At 35.4% G+C, this 14,825-nt stretch overlaps 1 protein-coding gene across 14 annotated transcripts in view; it reads right to left on the reverse strand.

Annotated features, from left to right (window-relative positions):
- PCDH15 (protocadherin related 15) overlaps positions 1-14,825 on the reverse strand; it is a 797,082-nt gene that overhangs the window by 93,273 nt on the left and 688,984 nt on the right. For all 14 annotated transcript variants that reach the window (XM_081573683.1, XM_081573682.1, XM_081573681.1 and 11 more), the window contains one exon: positions 3,305-3,432. In XM_081573683.1, coding sequence (XP_081429809.1) covers positions 3,305-3,432 — 128 coding nt within the window. The remainder of the gene's footprint in view (positions 1-3,304; positions 3,433-14,825) is intronic.

The following is a 14,825-nucleotide window of genomic DNA, read 5'->3' on the forward strand; positions in this document are numbered from 1 at the left end:
TGTCCAACTCTGTGCGACCCCATGGACTGTAGCCCACCAGGCTCCTCCGTCAATGGGATTTTCCAGGCAAGAGTACCGGAATGGTTCATCATTTATTTCTCCAGGGGATCTTCCCAACCCAGGGATTGATCAAACTTGTGTCTTCTGCATTGACAGGCAGATTCTTTACCACCACACCGCCTGGGACTCCCCAGTGCCCCTCAAATTCTTCATTTCCCAAGAAACCTTTTATGTTCTTTCACCAATGAAAGTGTCTCCTTCCCTTAAATTCACACAATTTGTGCTTCCTAACTGCATTGATTGTCACAGCATACACCTGCATCACTATATTGGTGCACTTTTTCTCATCACCTCTCTCTGTATCTCTGTCTGTGTATCCCCTCTTCCAGAGCATATTGTGTTGCATGAAATTGGTTTTCTAAAATGTATCCTCTCCCTAGCCTGAATAATCCACTGATCAGTTGAAGAAAGGAATGTCTTACAGAATTCTTGGTAGTCCTAAAGAAACAATCAATCACATCCCTGTTTACATCATCAAAAAATGTCCATGAGTCCTCTCTATTGCTTCTCTCACCACCCAGATATTTATTCCTATGTAACTCTTCACACACCCTAAATTGGCACAGTTTCTCATTTCATCTTTACTTCTGCCACCAACATTTTACCAGGATTCCATGGAATCGATTGTCCATCATCAGCAATATTCTCTAAATATTCAACCTTCCTTCTCCATATTATCATTACTTTTTGATTCTTCCCACCCTTTCCATCTCTTCTACATAAGATACTGCTTTCCAAGACTGTCTCAAAAAGTGACTCCCATTCTGGACATAACACAATACCTAGAGGTAGATAAGTGGCAGGTAGCTTTTCTGTCTCTGAATCATTGCTTTTAGAACTTTATTTCATCTCCTTTGCCATCTTCCAACTCTTCTGAAGTAAATATCATCATCAGATAATATCACCCACTTGATTCTCTTTTTGCTGACGTCTACAGGTTTCTTAAACAATCCCCTTTATTAATGGACTATTTTAGCATTTAGCTAATTTTTACTCCACTACTATATACTTCCATTAGCATAGGTGGCCATGTAAAAATTCACAGAGGCATTCTATTCATAGCAGCACTTGATAGTTGATCACTCCCTCTTTCATCAATCTAGTTCTCATGAGGCTCAGGGACTCTACATTTTCCTACTATTCCTGCTACCTCACAGCAGCAATTTCTCAGCATCAGTTGCTGAATCCTCTTCCAGATCTCTAAGTGTTGACTTCCTAAGGCTTAGCCTTTGGACTTTTTCCCACCTACACCCGTTTTCTTGATATCATGATTTCAATCTGGTCTTTGATTTCTCTCCTTACTCTAAATCAATATCTGTAACTGTCCCACCAAGAATCATGCTTGCATATTGAAGAAGCCTCAGAAACCTACAATTTCCAAAAATGAACTCTTGATTTCTGCACCACAGTACCTGAGGGAGTAATGGGGACCTGTGTAATGGGGACCTGTTCAGAACAAAACCCTCTGAGTCATCCTTGATTTTCTCTAATGCACCACATATTAATATAATACATCAGCAAATCCTTTTGGCTTTCTTTTTTTTTCTTCTTATCATCTTCACATTCTGCCACCACGGTTTAAGCCACTACTAATTCTTGCCTAGACTAGTGATGCATTGGGCTCTGTTTCTACTCTTATCTAAAACACTGTGTACCTTTTCCCACTCCTCGCCCTGCACAGCATTCAAAATAACCCCTTTGTATTGGATTATGTCACACTTCTAGACAGAACCATTCAAAGACTTTCTTTCAAAATACATCAAGAATAAATACCATATCCTAGTCCTGGGCTGCATTTCTAGTCTCACCCCAGCCAGGCTTTTTAGTCACATTGAATTCCAAATTTCTTCCACTTTAGAGACTTTGTATCAGAATGCCCAGAATGCATCTTACCTAGAAATACACAAGTCTTGCTCTGAACATGACATTGGATCTATAATTTGTTTCTGCTACTAGTTTGTTTGCATTATTAGGGTGGGGAATTTGGGGGTCTTTGATTATTTTTCAATTGCTCTATGTCCAGCTTCTAGAACAATTCAGACTATAAGTATTCAAAAATTATTTACAACTAAATGGATGAACTGAATCAATCCTTTAAAAGACTAAACTGTAAAATAAGATAAACATCATCAACAAAGGATTGTTATTTGTTAATCATAATATGAATTGGATATAATGTGTTGGCTTCAATTTGTAGACCAATTTTAGTTATAATTGGTGATTTAAATCAAGAGTCAGAATCTGGCACTGTGAAAGAGATATTTTGCAAGTGCACACACATGCTTTATTTGCTTGATTTATCTGTCTTATTTAAGAATGTTTATAAGATGATAAAAATCACATGTAAGAAGAACTCAATCATGATGATCCTGATAATAGGGAAAGAAAGGCAATTATCTACTCATGTGCCAAACTAGAAGCAATCAACAGCTGGATTTGTTTAGAGATATTTAGGTTTTATGTTTTACATTAATAGCTGTTTTAAAATTTGATCATTAGCTTCAGAAAAAATAACTCTAATAAAGTCTTATAGCCTATAAAATTTCCCTTAGTGTAATGCAATATTTACAAATTTATTTCTTAGTTATAAAACATTCTTCAAATTTATGTACAGCTAACTATTGAACACATATTTGGTAATTAACTAAAGAAAAATTTTAAATTAGTAACTTTAATCTTAGATGTTGTATTTTTAAACTAGATGAGCAAAATATTTCTGACCTATCAAGGTTTTTAAAAATCTTTACTAAAGTAATGATGCTAGTAGCATTATTTTCCACATTGATTTAACTAACATTTTGAATTTTTAAAAATGATTGCTAAAAAAAATACAAAATTTATTCAATTACTTCTTCAACTAGAAAATGGCAATTTTATATTTGCTATAAGACTCCATTCTGAGAATCTTTGGAATTATTTTAAATCAAACCTTAATATAAAAGGCATACAAATCTGCTAGGAAAACATACATCTTAATATTCTATTCTATGTAAAACATCATAAGAAATTTGTTTCTATTTTTATAGTGAAAATATAAAGCACAAAAGTTACTCAGCATTCACCTCATAATTAATCTGTACTTAGTTTGACTAATTAAACTCATATATCTGTAAGCTTCAGATTTTCATTTAAACAATACAACTATGCATTCAGTTTATATAAATTATATGGCTATAGTTTATTTGCAAAATGTGGGCTATTTGTTTTCACTTTTAGTTCTGCATCTTAACAAATGTTCTCATACCTTAACTCTTAGCACAGAAGCAAACATCCTTGCATCTTCAGACACACCTCCAATGTAGAATTTTTTCTGAAACACTGGGGGATGATCATTTTCATCCTGAATCTCAATATACACTTTAGCTGTATTGCCTGGAAGATAACAAATAATATATATTTTATTGATGGTTACTCACTGGAAAAAGATGGAGTGGAGTAGACACTTATATGCTTTTTTTTTTTTAACAATGTAAATAACTTAATTCAGATAGTCATTCCTATTTGGCATGCTTAATACCCTATACCCACAGAGGACACTGATAATGATGTTTCTGGCATCATGATGTTAAGTTGCTGTTATTTCTTTTAATTATAATGTCTTCTTAATTTATTTTGCTGGATTTAATAGGCACTAAAGTATTGCGTTTTGCTAATTTTAACAAAGCAACTCAACCATTTGTATTCACAATTTCTTCACACACATTACCAAATTACATCAAAATGACACAAATATATTAAACAACTTATGAAATAATAAAGTCTGCTATAAATTTTAAAAATTTATTCTTAAATATGTAACCAGCAATAATATTTTCTTAGCTTAAAATGCAGCATATATATGTAGTATATGTGTGCATGCTCAGCCATATCCCACTCTGCAACCCTATGGACTATAGCCCACCAGCTCCTCTGCCCATAGGATTCTCCAGGCAAGAATGCTGGAGCAGGTTGCCATGCCCTTCTCCAGGGGATCTTCCTGACCCAGAGATCAAACCCGTGTCTCCTGTGTCTCCTGCATTGCAGGTGGATTCCTTACTGCTGAGCCACCCAGGAAGACTGTATATAGTATATATACATATATAGTATATACGTATGTAACATATATATAACATATATATATACACGTGTATGTACATATCTATCTATCTATCTATCTAGTATACAATGGTTGGGTGAGGGACTTATTCCCGCCAAGGGAAAACAAGTTTTACTGTGTATCAGAGACTATGCTGCATTTATTGAAAAAGATATAAGTGGAGAGAGGAGTATTATATGACTTATAAATACTGGGTTTTATAATTTAAACCACATTAAACATACAATAAGGGATATATTTCTTCATCACATGTTTAATCTCACTCCTTCAATCATCACACCTTTAAGGAAAAATGTAGCACTTTTTATTAGTCCACAAATGACCATTTAACAAAGAATCTGATAAAAATAACTTACAAATTAGATAAAATGAAGAATACATGGTAAACATTTTGTAAAATGCAGATTTAAATTACAAAAATATTCTGATGTTCCTAAGTAAACTTTCCTCATGCATTTCATGTAGGATCAAATATAGGGCAACTGGTCTACAACTATCAGGCACACCTGGATTTTATTACTTTATTGTATCCTCAACCATAAAAAATTAACATGAAGCTACCAGCACAGTGGGTAGGTAGATCATAGGTGTATAATATTGCTGTGTCTATTGAATAAATGAATGAATAATCTTCATTATCCTTATAAGAATTTAGAAACGGGCACCTTTTTGCTTGACTTGGGAAAGATCAGTGAGACAAGATAATTAATTCCAGAATTTTACCACTGTCTTGCTGCTACTCATTTAGTTTCTCTCTTATTTGTCTCTTTTCCACCATTCCTAAACTGGACAAGCTAAAATCAAAGAGAAAAATGTGTTAGGCCAACAGGGAAGGGTACCAGCAAGGAAGTAAGGCTAATGGCAGACTATGCTTTTCTATCCTGCAGCACCAGGGCTCCGAATTGCTCCCTGGTCAGCCACCAAAAGGGTTTATCCAAAATGACACCCATTTTCATCTTAGTAGCAAACAATTTTTAACCTCTGGAATCAAAGCTAAGATTTCTACATTTGATAATTAAAAAACAAAAGTGAATCTTAAACTATAAGTGAAGGTCTAATGGTCAGCATGGCAATGATACTTAATGGTACATACTATGTACTCATATCTACTAAGAGAGTAGATTTAACATGCTGTTACCACATATACACACACACACAGAGAACACAAACATTACCTTTGTGAGTTAATGGATGTGATAACTAACTTGTGGTATGCATTTCACAGTATATATGTATGTGGCTCAGTGGTAAAGAATCCACCTGCCAATGCAGGAGGCTCCAGCTCAATCTCTGGATTGGAAAGATCCCTTGGAGAAGGAGTGGCAACCCACTCCAGTATTCTTGCTGGGAAATACCATGGACAGAGGAGCCTGGTGGGCTATAGTCCATGAGGTCACAAAGAGTTGGACATAATTTGATGACAAAGCAATAGCAATGTATATCAAAACACCACATTTTACAACTTAAATATACACAGTTAAATTTGTCCATTATATCTGAAGAAAGCAGGGGGGTGGAAATTATGATGTATCTATCAAAGAATATAAGATAAATGGTGACAAGTCCAAAAATAACGAAATGTACCCCTACAGTTTAATCACTAGAATAGCATTCACTTAGATTTCCTGATTAATTAGCATACAACGTACATGATATGGTAAATTTCTGAAGTTCACACACTTTTACTGAGTGTGAGGACTAAGGACTGTACCATGATCTTTCATCTAATTTGGTTTTTGATTTATTACTAAGGCAGAAATTTGGAAGCAATTCTAATTTAAATTCATTTAAGTCTACTATTTACCTCCATGAGTATTTCCAGAATCTTTTATTTTTTCCATATTATATCTTTTATTTAAGGTAGTTATGAAGCACATAAGAAAAAAGAAAGATGCAGGAAGGGGTGCAGATGAAGACAATAAAGTGGTATTGATAAAATGGATAAGAGAATATTGTGAGAACAACACAAATGCATGATGACCTGATACCCTCCTATAGTCTCCCTTCTGGTTGGGTGAGACAGTGAGAGCCTCCCAGTGAGAACCACAGAGGATGAAAAATTACAAGCTGGATGAAAGATTTACTTGGCAAGAGTTTTGGTTAAAAGACATTGTAGCCCTCTATGCATTTTGGTGGCCAGTGCCTGATTTCCCTTCCTTCACTGATATTCCTTTTCTCCAATTTTGTATGAGAGAACATTTTCTTTAGGCAGTACCTTTGGGTTCAGCAAGTCAAGAAGTTCCAGAAGTGATCCTTTACACAAGGAAATGTGAGCTATCTTCATGGGACTTATTAGTTTAAAGAAAGAGAAAACAGAGCTACTAAAAAGTAAAGCTAAGAAAAAGAAGCACGAGTCAGAATAGAAAACTCCTTGAATAGATCTTCTGTTCTTTTTTAGACATCCTAAATAAGCTGAAAAAGGTTCAGAAGAGTAACTGATAATAAAAATATCATTAATGCTGGGCTTCCCTTGTGGTCCACTGGTGCAATTCAGAGGACACCCCTTCAATCCCTGGCCCAGGGAAATTCCATATGCCTGAGCACAACTAAGCCTAAGAGCCACAACTGCTGAGCCCACACACTGTAACTACTGAAGCCTGTGTATCTAGAACCTGTGCTCTGCAACAAGAGAAAGCACTGAAATGACAAGCCTGCGCACTGCAATGAAGAGTAGTCCCCGCTTGCCACAACTAGACTTTATGTTCTTCAAGACCAAATTTGGTTTGGATTTTTCCCTTTTCTTTCTAATAATTAATTTTGTGTTATTAGCTTTCTCTTGTTATTTAAGTGCTAAGTTGTATCAGACTCCTTTGTGATCCCATGGGCTGTCACCCACCAGGCTCCTCTGCCTATGGGATCCTCCAGACAAGAATACTAGAGTGGGTTGGTATGTCCCCCTCTTCAGAATTTTCCTGACTCAGGGATTGAACCACAGTCTCCTGCGTCTCCTTCATTGGCTGGCATTTTTTTTTTTAGTGCCACCTAGGAAGCCCTTCTATCCATGTGACCAACCTATTGTCTATGTTGCATCGGGTTCTCATAAAATACTTTCTAAATAATGATTCAAGGAGTAAAAGCAATGGTTCTTAACTACGATTAATTTTGCCCAACCAGAGATGTTTTTGGTAGTGATATCTGCAGAAGGTGAGGCAGTGGGGAGAGTGATACTAGAATTTAGTTGGTAATGGCCAAAGATTCTGAGAAATACCCCGTGATGAATAGGACATGCCCCTATGACAGAAAATTATCTAGCCCAAAATGTGAACAGTGATGAGACTGAAAAACTCTAATCTAATTAAAATGAGAGAGTGAGAGAGATTAGAGGAATAAAAATAAAATGGAAAGTTTTTGCAAATATATAAAAACACCCTTTCCTGAGGCGATGTATATGCACATGCCTTCAACAAAGGACTCAATTAAAATGGGTAAAATGGGCTGCAATTATTTGATAAAACATTGTTTATCACCATTTTCACTGAGTTCTTTAAAGTCAGAGACTCAATCCTGTTCATCTCCACTCCTATCATTGCCTGTTGGCAGTGGCACCTGCTCCTGATATTCCCTCGGTGTGAATGCTCTGAACTTCAACCATATACCAAATTATTTCTAGCATATATACATCAAAGAGGTATTGATTATCATATGTGGGAATTAAAGAGCTTAGTCTGAAGGAAAACACACTAGACTAGACTGAATCCAAGGATGGTGCTTTTCTTATTGTTAAATATTCTGCACAATGTAACACATTAAACTGATTTTTTGAACTATATCATAATGTGATTCTATTGCAGAGAACTTTAAAAAATGCTTGGATTATCAGACTTATGTATCTCTTACTTTGTTGGTGCCAAAATGTCAAAGTTAGATCCTTCTTAAATTGCACACATGCACACACACACCCCCCTAACTTTTATGCTATTTTTCTGTAATGTTATTATTGTACTTTATTTACTGGCAAATTAAATTTTAGAAGCACATAGTAGGTGTTTAATAAATGTGGAATTAACTAAAATTGCTACCAAATTCCTACCTGATATTTATTTAAATAAAATTAATCACTATATTTCATCCCCATAAATGAGATGACACATATTTAAGCCCTGAAAAATAATAGTGCCAAACTACTGCATATTGTTGTAAGAATTAATATCTCTCTTAAAGATAACAGTTGTTTTAGGTTTAATATTAGGAAAATACTAAATCTAAAGTTGGTGATTCCATCAAGCCATCTCATTCTCTGTTGCCCCTTTCTTCTTCGACCCTCAATCTTTCCCAGCATCAGGGTCTTTTCCAATGAGTCAGCTCTTTGAATAAGGTTGCCAAAGTATTGGAGCTTCAACATTAGTCCTTCCAAAGAATATTCAGGACTGATTTCCTTTGGGATTGACTGGTTGGATCACCTTGCAGTCGAAGGGACTCTCAAGAGTCTTCTCCAACAACACAGTTCAAAAGTGTCAATCCATACATGACTACTGGAAAAACCATAGCTTTGACTATATGGATCTTTGTCAGCAAAGTGATGTCTTTGCTTTTAATATACTGTCTAGGAAGCATTATTACCAACAAAGTTGGTGGAGGTGATAGAATTCCAGCTGAGCTATTTCAAATACTAAAAAATTATGTTGTTAAAGGGATGTACTCAATATGTTAGCAAATTTGGAAAACTGAGTAATGGCCACAGGACTGGAAAAGGTCAGTTTTCATTTCAATCCTGAAGAAAGGCAATGCCAAAGAATGTTCGAACTACCACACATTTGAGCTCATTTCACATGCTAGCAAGGTAATGTTCAAAATCCTTCAAGATAGGCTTCAGCAGTACATGAACCAAAAACCTCCAGATACACAAGCTAGGTTTTGAAAAGGCAGAGGAACAAGCGGTTAAATTGCCACTCTACATTGGATCATTAAAAAAAGCAAAAGAATTCCAGAAAAACATCTTCTGCTTCATTGACTATGCTAAACCTCTGTCTGTGTGAATCACAACAAACTGGAAAATTCTTAGAGACAGGAATATCAGACCACTTTATCTGTCTCCTAAGAAATCTGTATGCAAGTCAAAAAGCAACAGTTAGAATCAGCCATGGAACAACAGATTGGTTCCAAACTGGGAAAGAAGTACAAGGCTGTATATTGTCACTCTGCTTATTTGACTTCTATGCAGAGTACATCATGGGAAATGCTGGATTGGATGACTCACAAGCTGGAATCAAGATTGATGGGAGAAATATCAATAACCTCAGGTATGCAGATGAATACCACTTTAATGGCAGAAAGTGAAGAGGAACTAAAGAGACTCTTGATGAATGTGATAGAGGAGAGTGAAAAAGTTGGCTTAAAATTCAACATTCAAGAAAACTAAGATCATAGCATCTGGTCCCATCACTTCATGGCAAATAGAAGGGGAAGAAGTGGAAGCAGTGACAGATTTTTCTCTTGGGCTCCAAAAATCACTGCAGATGTGACTGCAGCATGAAATTAAAAGACACTTACTCCTTGGACATTCATTGGAAGGACTGATGCTGAAGCTGAAACTCCAATACTTTGGCCACCTGATGTGAAGAACTGACTCATTGGAAAAGACCCCGATGCTGGGAAAGATTGAAGGCAGGAAGAGAAGGGGATGACAGAGGATGACATGTTGGCATCACTGACACAATGGACATGACTTTGAGCAAGCTCCGGGAGTTGGTAATGGACAGGGAAGGCTGGAGTGCTGCAGTCCATGGGGTCACAAAATGTCAGACGTGACTGAGCAACTGAACTGGACCGAACCTCTTGGAAGGAAAGCTATGACAAATCTAGACAGCAAGTTAAAAAGACATCACTTTGCCAACAAAGGTCTGTGTAGTCAAAGCTCTGTTTTTTCCAGTAGTCATGTACAGATGTGAGAGTTGGAGCATAAAGAAGGCTGAGTGCTTAAGAGTTGATCCTTTTGAATTGTGGTGCTGGAGAAGACTCTTAAGAGATCCTTTGACTACAAGGATATCATACCAATCAACCCTAAAGGAAATCAACTGAATATTAATTGGAAGTTCTGATGCTAAAGCTTAAGCTCCAAAACTTTGGCCATCCGATGGGAACAGCTGACTCATTGGAAGAAACCTTGATTCTGGGGAAGATTGAAGGCAGGAGGAGAAGGGGGCAACAGAGGATAAGATGGATGGATGGCATCACTGACTCAATGGGCATAAGTTTGAGAAAACTCAGGGAGATAGTGAAGGGTAACAAAGTCTGGCATGCTACAGTCTATGGGGTCACAAAGAGTCAGGTACTACTTAGCAACTGAATAATGAACAAATCTAAAATCATTCAGAATTCCATGGACTATAGTAACTTCCTTTTTGTTCCTCTGCCCTAATTTATATTCCAGATAAATGATTGTTTCTAGAAATAAAGTAAGATATAAGAACAAAAGGATCATCTAAGATAAGCATTTAATCTGACCCTACTAAGGGGTTTATGGTTATTCACTAAGATAATAGAGTTTGAATAAAAAGTATATAGAAAATATGATATAGTGTGTCTATTACATGCAATTAGGAGGAATAAAATATATTTACATCATTTTTTGAAAAATAAATTATTAAGTATGTTAGAATGAGAACAGTCACTATTTCTTATTTCTCAGCTTTTTTCTCTGCAGGAATTATTCTTAGTGATACTTATATACACTGTTTATTTTAAATAGCTAGGCAGAAAGAGAGACTGAATATTTTGAGGTTCATTTTAATAGTGTTATAATTTAGTTTGATGTTAATTCGCTTTTGCATGATTTTAATTGCTTGTATCTAAAACACACCTTTTTCTGTATGTGTTTGTGAAAGGTTAATAGCTGAACTAAAGTAATAACAGTATGTAACTACTGGCTTCAAAACCTTATGCTTGGATTACTATAACATACACTTGATTTTTAGCTAAATCTTTTAGTGAAGAAAATGATGACATTGACAATTTCACTATAGTGATGAGATAACAAGAGAGTAATATTCTAAATATTAATTAAAGTTTCACTTTTTGTCCATATTAACATAGTTTTCTCATTAGAAAAATTTAATAAACTTAGTTTCTCTATAAACTTGAACCATCAACATAGAAGCTAAGAATGCAATATTATTTCTTTTCACTGGTTTTGCTTACAATTTTGTGCTAATCTCTGAAAGCAAACTGACACATTTTAAAGCATTTGCAAGGGAATGATGATGACTTTTAGCTCAGTGTTTTTCCATTTGAAATAAACAGGCACTATTTTAATTTATTTGTATCTATTAAACTCCAACTCTCTCCACAAAAGCAGCTTAATACAGAAGCCAAAAGTACAAATAAAACCTCTGTAGTGGTGAACTGAGAAATAAACACATTTAAGCACAAGTTGTGGAAGCAGAGCTTGGGTGAGACACCACTAATACCCCATGTATACAGTATGACCTTACATGTGTTATTTACCCTTATGAGCTAAGTTTCTCAACAATAACAAGGTAGTAAAGTATATATAAGGGCTTCCCTGGTAGCTCAGATGGTAAAGAATCTGCCTGCAATGCAAGAGACCTGAGTTTTGGTCAGGAAGATCCTCTGGAGAAGGGGATGGCAATCAACTCTAGTACTCTTGCCTGGAAAATTCTGTGGATGGAGGAAAATTCATTGGATGGAGGAGCCCGGAAGCCTTTACAGTCCATGGGGTTGTAAAGTGTCAGACACAACTGAGTGACTTTCACATGCACACACACAATTATATTTAAGTAACTGAATTAAATAAACAAATATATGTAAAGCATTAAATACATCATGGTCTCACTATATCAAATGTGTCTGAGTTCCCTGACTCTAAAGATAGAAGAGAGAAAGTATTATTATTATTGTTATTTCTGATTGAGGAAAAATACCAATTTTATGAAATTAAAAAATAATTCCTAGCATTGAATTACAAAATAAAATTGTTTCATGTGGGATATTATATAAGAAATATCAAATAATTTAGTGGAAAAATACATATACTTTTATTGCAAATTGAAGAATTTAAGTAGTATAAAAACTCTTGGAAGACAGTAAAAGTGCTATATTAATTATGCATAGTTTTGTTTATATGGCAAGATTGTAGACTTGTGAAAAATTCATTTAAAAATGTCAACAGTCTTTGAGAAAGACATACACTACAATATTTGATGTAAAAATACTCTGTGGACATACAAACTTAAAAAGAATTATTTTACCCTGAAATGCAAAGTCATAGCTGAGAAAAAAATAATTATGCTTGAATAAACCATTAAATGAACTTTGTATTTTAGACACATAGACAAAAACAAAAGTATGTGTTTAAGCCCAAAGTTATTTTACTTAAATAGAAGCAATAATTGATGAATTTGGTAAATTATATAAATAAGCACTTAATATATAAGTAAACATTCTTATATAAATAAACATTCTTAGATAAACAATGAAAAGAAATAGAGGAACACAATAGAATGGGAAAGACTAGAGGTCTCTTCAAGAAAATTGGAGATATCAAGGAAACATTTCATGCAAGGATGGGCATTATAAAGAGAGAAACTGAAGGACCTAATAGAAGCAGAAGAGATTAAGAAGTGATAAGAATATACATATGAACTATAAAAAAAAAAAAGTCTTAATGGTCTGGATAACCATAATGGTGTATTCATTCACCTAGAGCCAGACATCCTGGAGTATGAAGTTATGTGGGCCTTCTTAGGAAACATTACTATGAACAAAGCTAGTGGAGGTGATAGATTTTCCAGCTGAGCTATTTCAAATCCTAAAAGATGATGCTGTTAAAGTCCTGCACTCAATATGTCAACAAATTTGGAAAACTCAGCAGAGGTCACAGGACTGGAAGTCAGTTTTCATTCCAGTCCCAAAGAAGAACAATGTCAAAGAATGTTCAAATTACCATACAATTGCACTCATTTCACATGCTAACAAGGTAATGCTCAAAATCCTTCAAGTTAGGCTTCCGTACTACTTGAACCGAGAACTTCCAGATGTACAAGCTGAGTTTAGAAAAGGCAGAAGAATCAGAGATCAAATTGCCAATATCTGCTGGATTATAGAAAAAGCAAGGGAATTCCAGGAAAAAAAAAATATCATCTACTTCTGCTTCATTGACTACTCTAGAGACTTTGACTATGCGGATCACAAAAAAACTGGAAAATTCTTAAGGAGATGGGAATACCAGACCACCTTACCTGTCTTATGAGAAACCTGTATGCAAGTCAAGAAGCAAAAGCTAGAACCAGGCATGGAACAACTGACTGGTTCTAAATTGTGAAAGCATTATGATAAGGCTGTACATTGTCATCCTGCTTATTTAACTTATACATAGAGTACATCATGAGAAATGATGGACTTAACGAATCTACAAGCTAGGATCAAGATTGCTAGAAGAAATATCAACAATCTTAGATATGCAGATGTATACCACTCTAAAGGCAAAGAGGAACTAAATAGCCTCTTGATGAAGGTGAAAAAGCTGACTTGAAACTCAACATTAAAAAACTAAGATCATGGCATCCAGTCCCTTCATGGCAAATAGAAGAGGAAAAAGTGGAAGCAGTGACAGATTTTCTTTCCTTGAAATCACTTGATGGTACCTGAAGCCATGAAATAAAGACACTTGCTCCTTGGGAGGAAAGCATATTAAACAACAGTGACATCACTTTTTGGCAAATATTCGCATAGTCAAAGCTATGGTTTTTCCAGTAGTCATGTATGGATGTAAGAGTTGTACCATAAAGAAGAGTGAATGTTGAAGAATTGATGCTTTTGAACTGTGGTGCTAGAGAAGACACTTGAGAGTCCCTTGGACAGCAAGGAGATCAAACCAGTCAATCCTAAAGGAAATAAACCCTGAGTATCACTGGAAAGTCTGTTGCTGAGGCTGAAGCTCCAATATTTTGGCCACCTGATTTGAATATCCAACTCTTTGGAAAAGACCCTGATTCCGGGAAAGATTGAAGGCAAAAGGAGAAAGGGGCAGCAGAAGATGAGAGGTTCAGATAGTGCCACTGACAAAATGGTCATGAATTTGAGCAAACTCTGGGAGATGGGGAGGACAGAGGAGACTGACGTGCTACAATCCATGGGTTGGCAAAGGGTCAGACATGACTTAAAAGTTGAACAGCAACATAAACAAACAAACAAAAGAAACAAGCCAACAAACTAAAAGACTGTATCTTGAAAGTGCAATGTACTAAGCACTTGAAAAAGTACATTGACTGTAATGACTAATGTTAAATAGGCAGTCTTGAATCATCATACATGTCCCTAAATGCACCCGATAGCCCCTTCCCATACCCACAAACACTCAACAGAAAGCAACATTACATTTTTTTTTCTTGAGACTTTATAGGAGTTTTGTCTAAAAAGATAGTATAAAATTCATCAAGAAGAAATTAATAAATCAACTCTGGATTACCATATCTTGACAGAAGGAAAGGGAAATGCATTTTTCTTTTTTGCATATTTTCTCTGTATTAGTCCTTGTACTGGCTCTTTTGTTTATATGATCTCTTTAAAATCTTTTAAATCATCCATGAAGGAGATTATCATTTCTGCTTTTCAGATAAATTAAAAGTTAATGAAATTAAGTCACTGTAATAAGGAAGAGCCAGACTTCATACCCAGACTTGGCTAAAATTCATACTCCAGTCTCTTTTCA

Source organism: Giraffa tippelskirchi, chromosome 2, assembly GCF_054371585.1.
Source record: "Giraffa tippelskirchi isolate mGirTip1 chromosome 2, T2T-mGirTip1v1.2.pri, whole genome shotgun sequence".
In the NCBI taxonomy this organism is placed as follows: domain Eukaryota; kingdom Metazoa; phylum Chordata; class Mammalia; order Artiodactyla; family Giraffidae; genus Giraffa; species Giraffa tippelskirchi.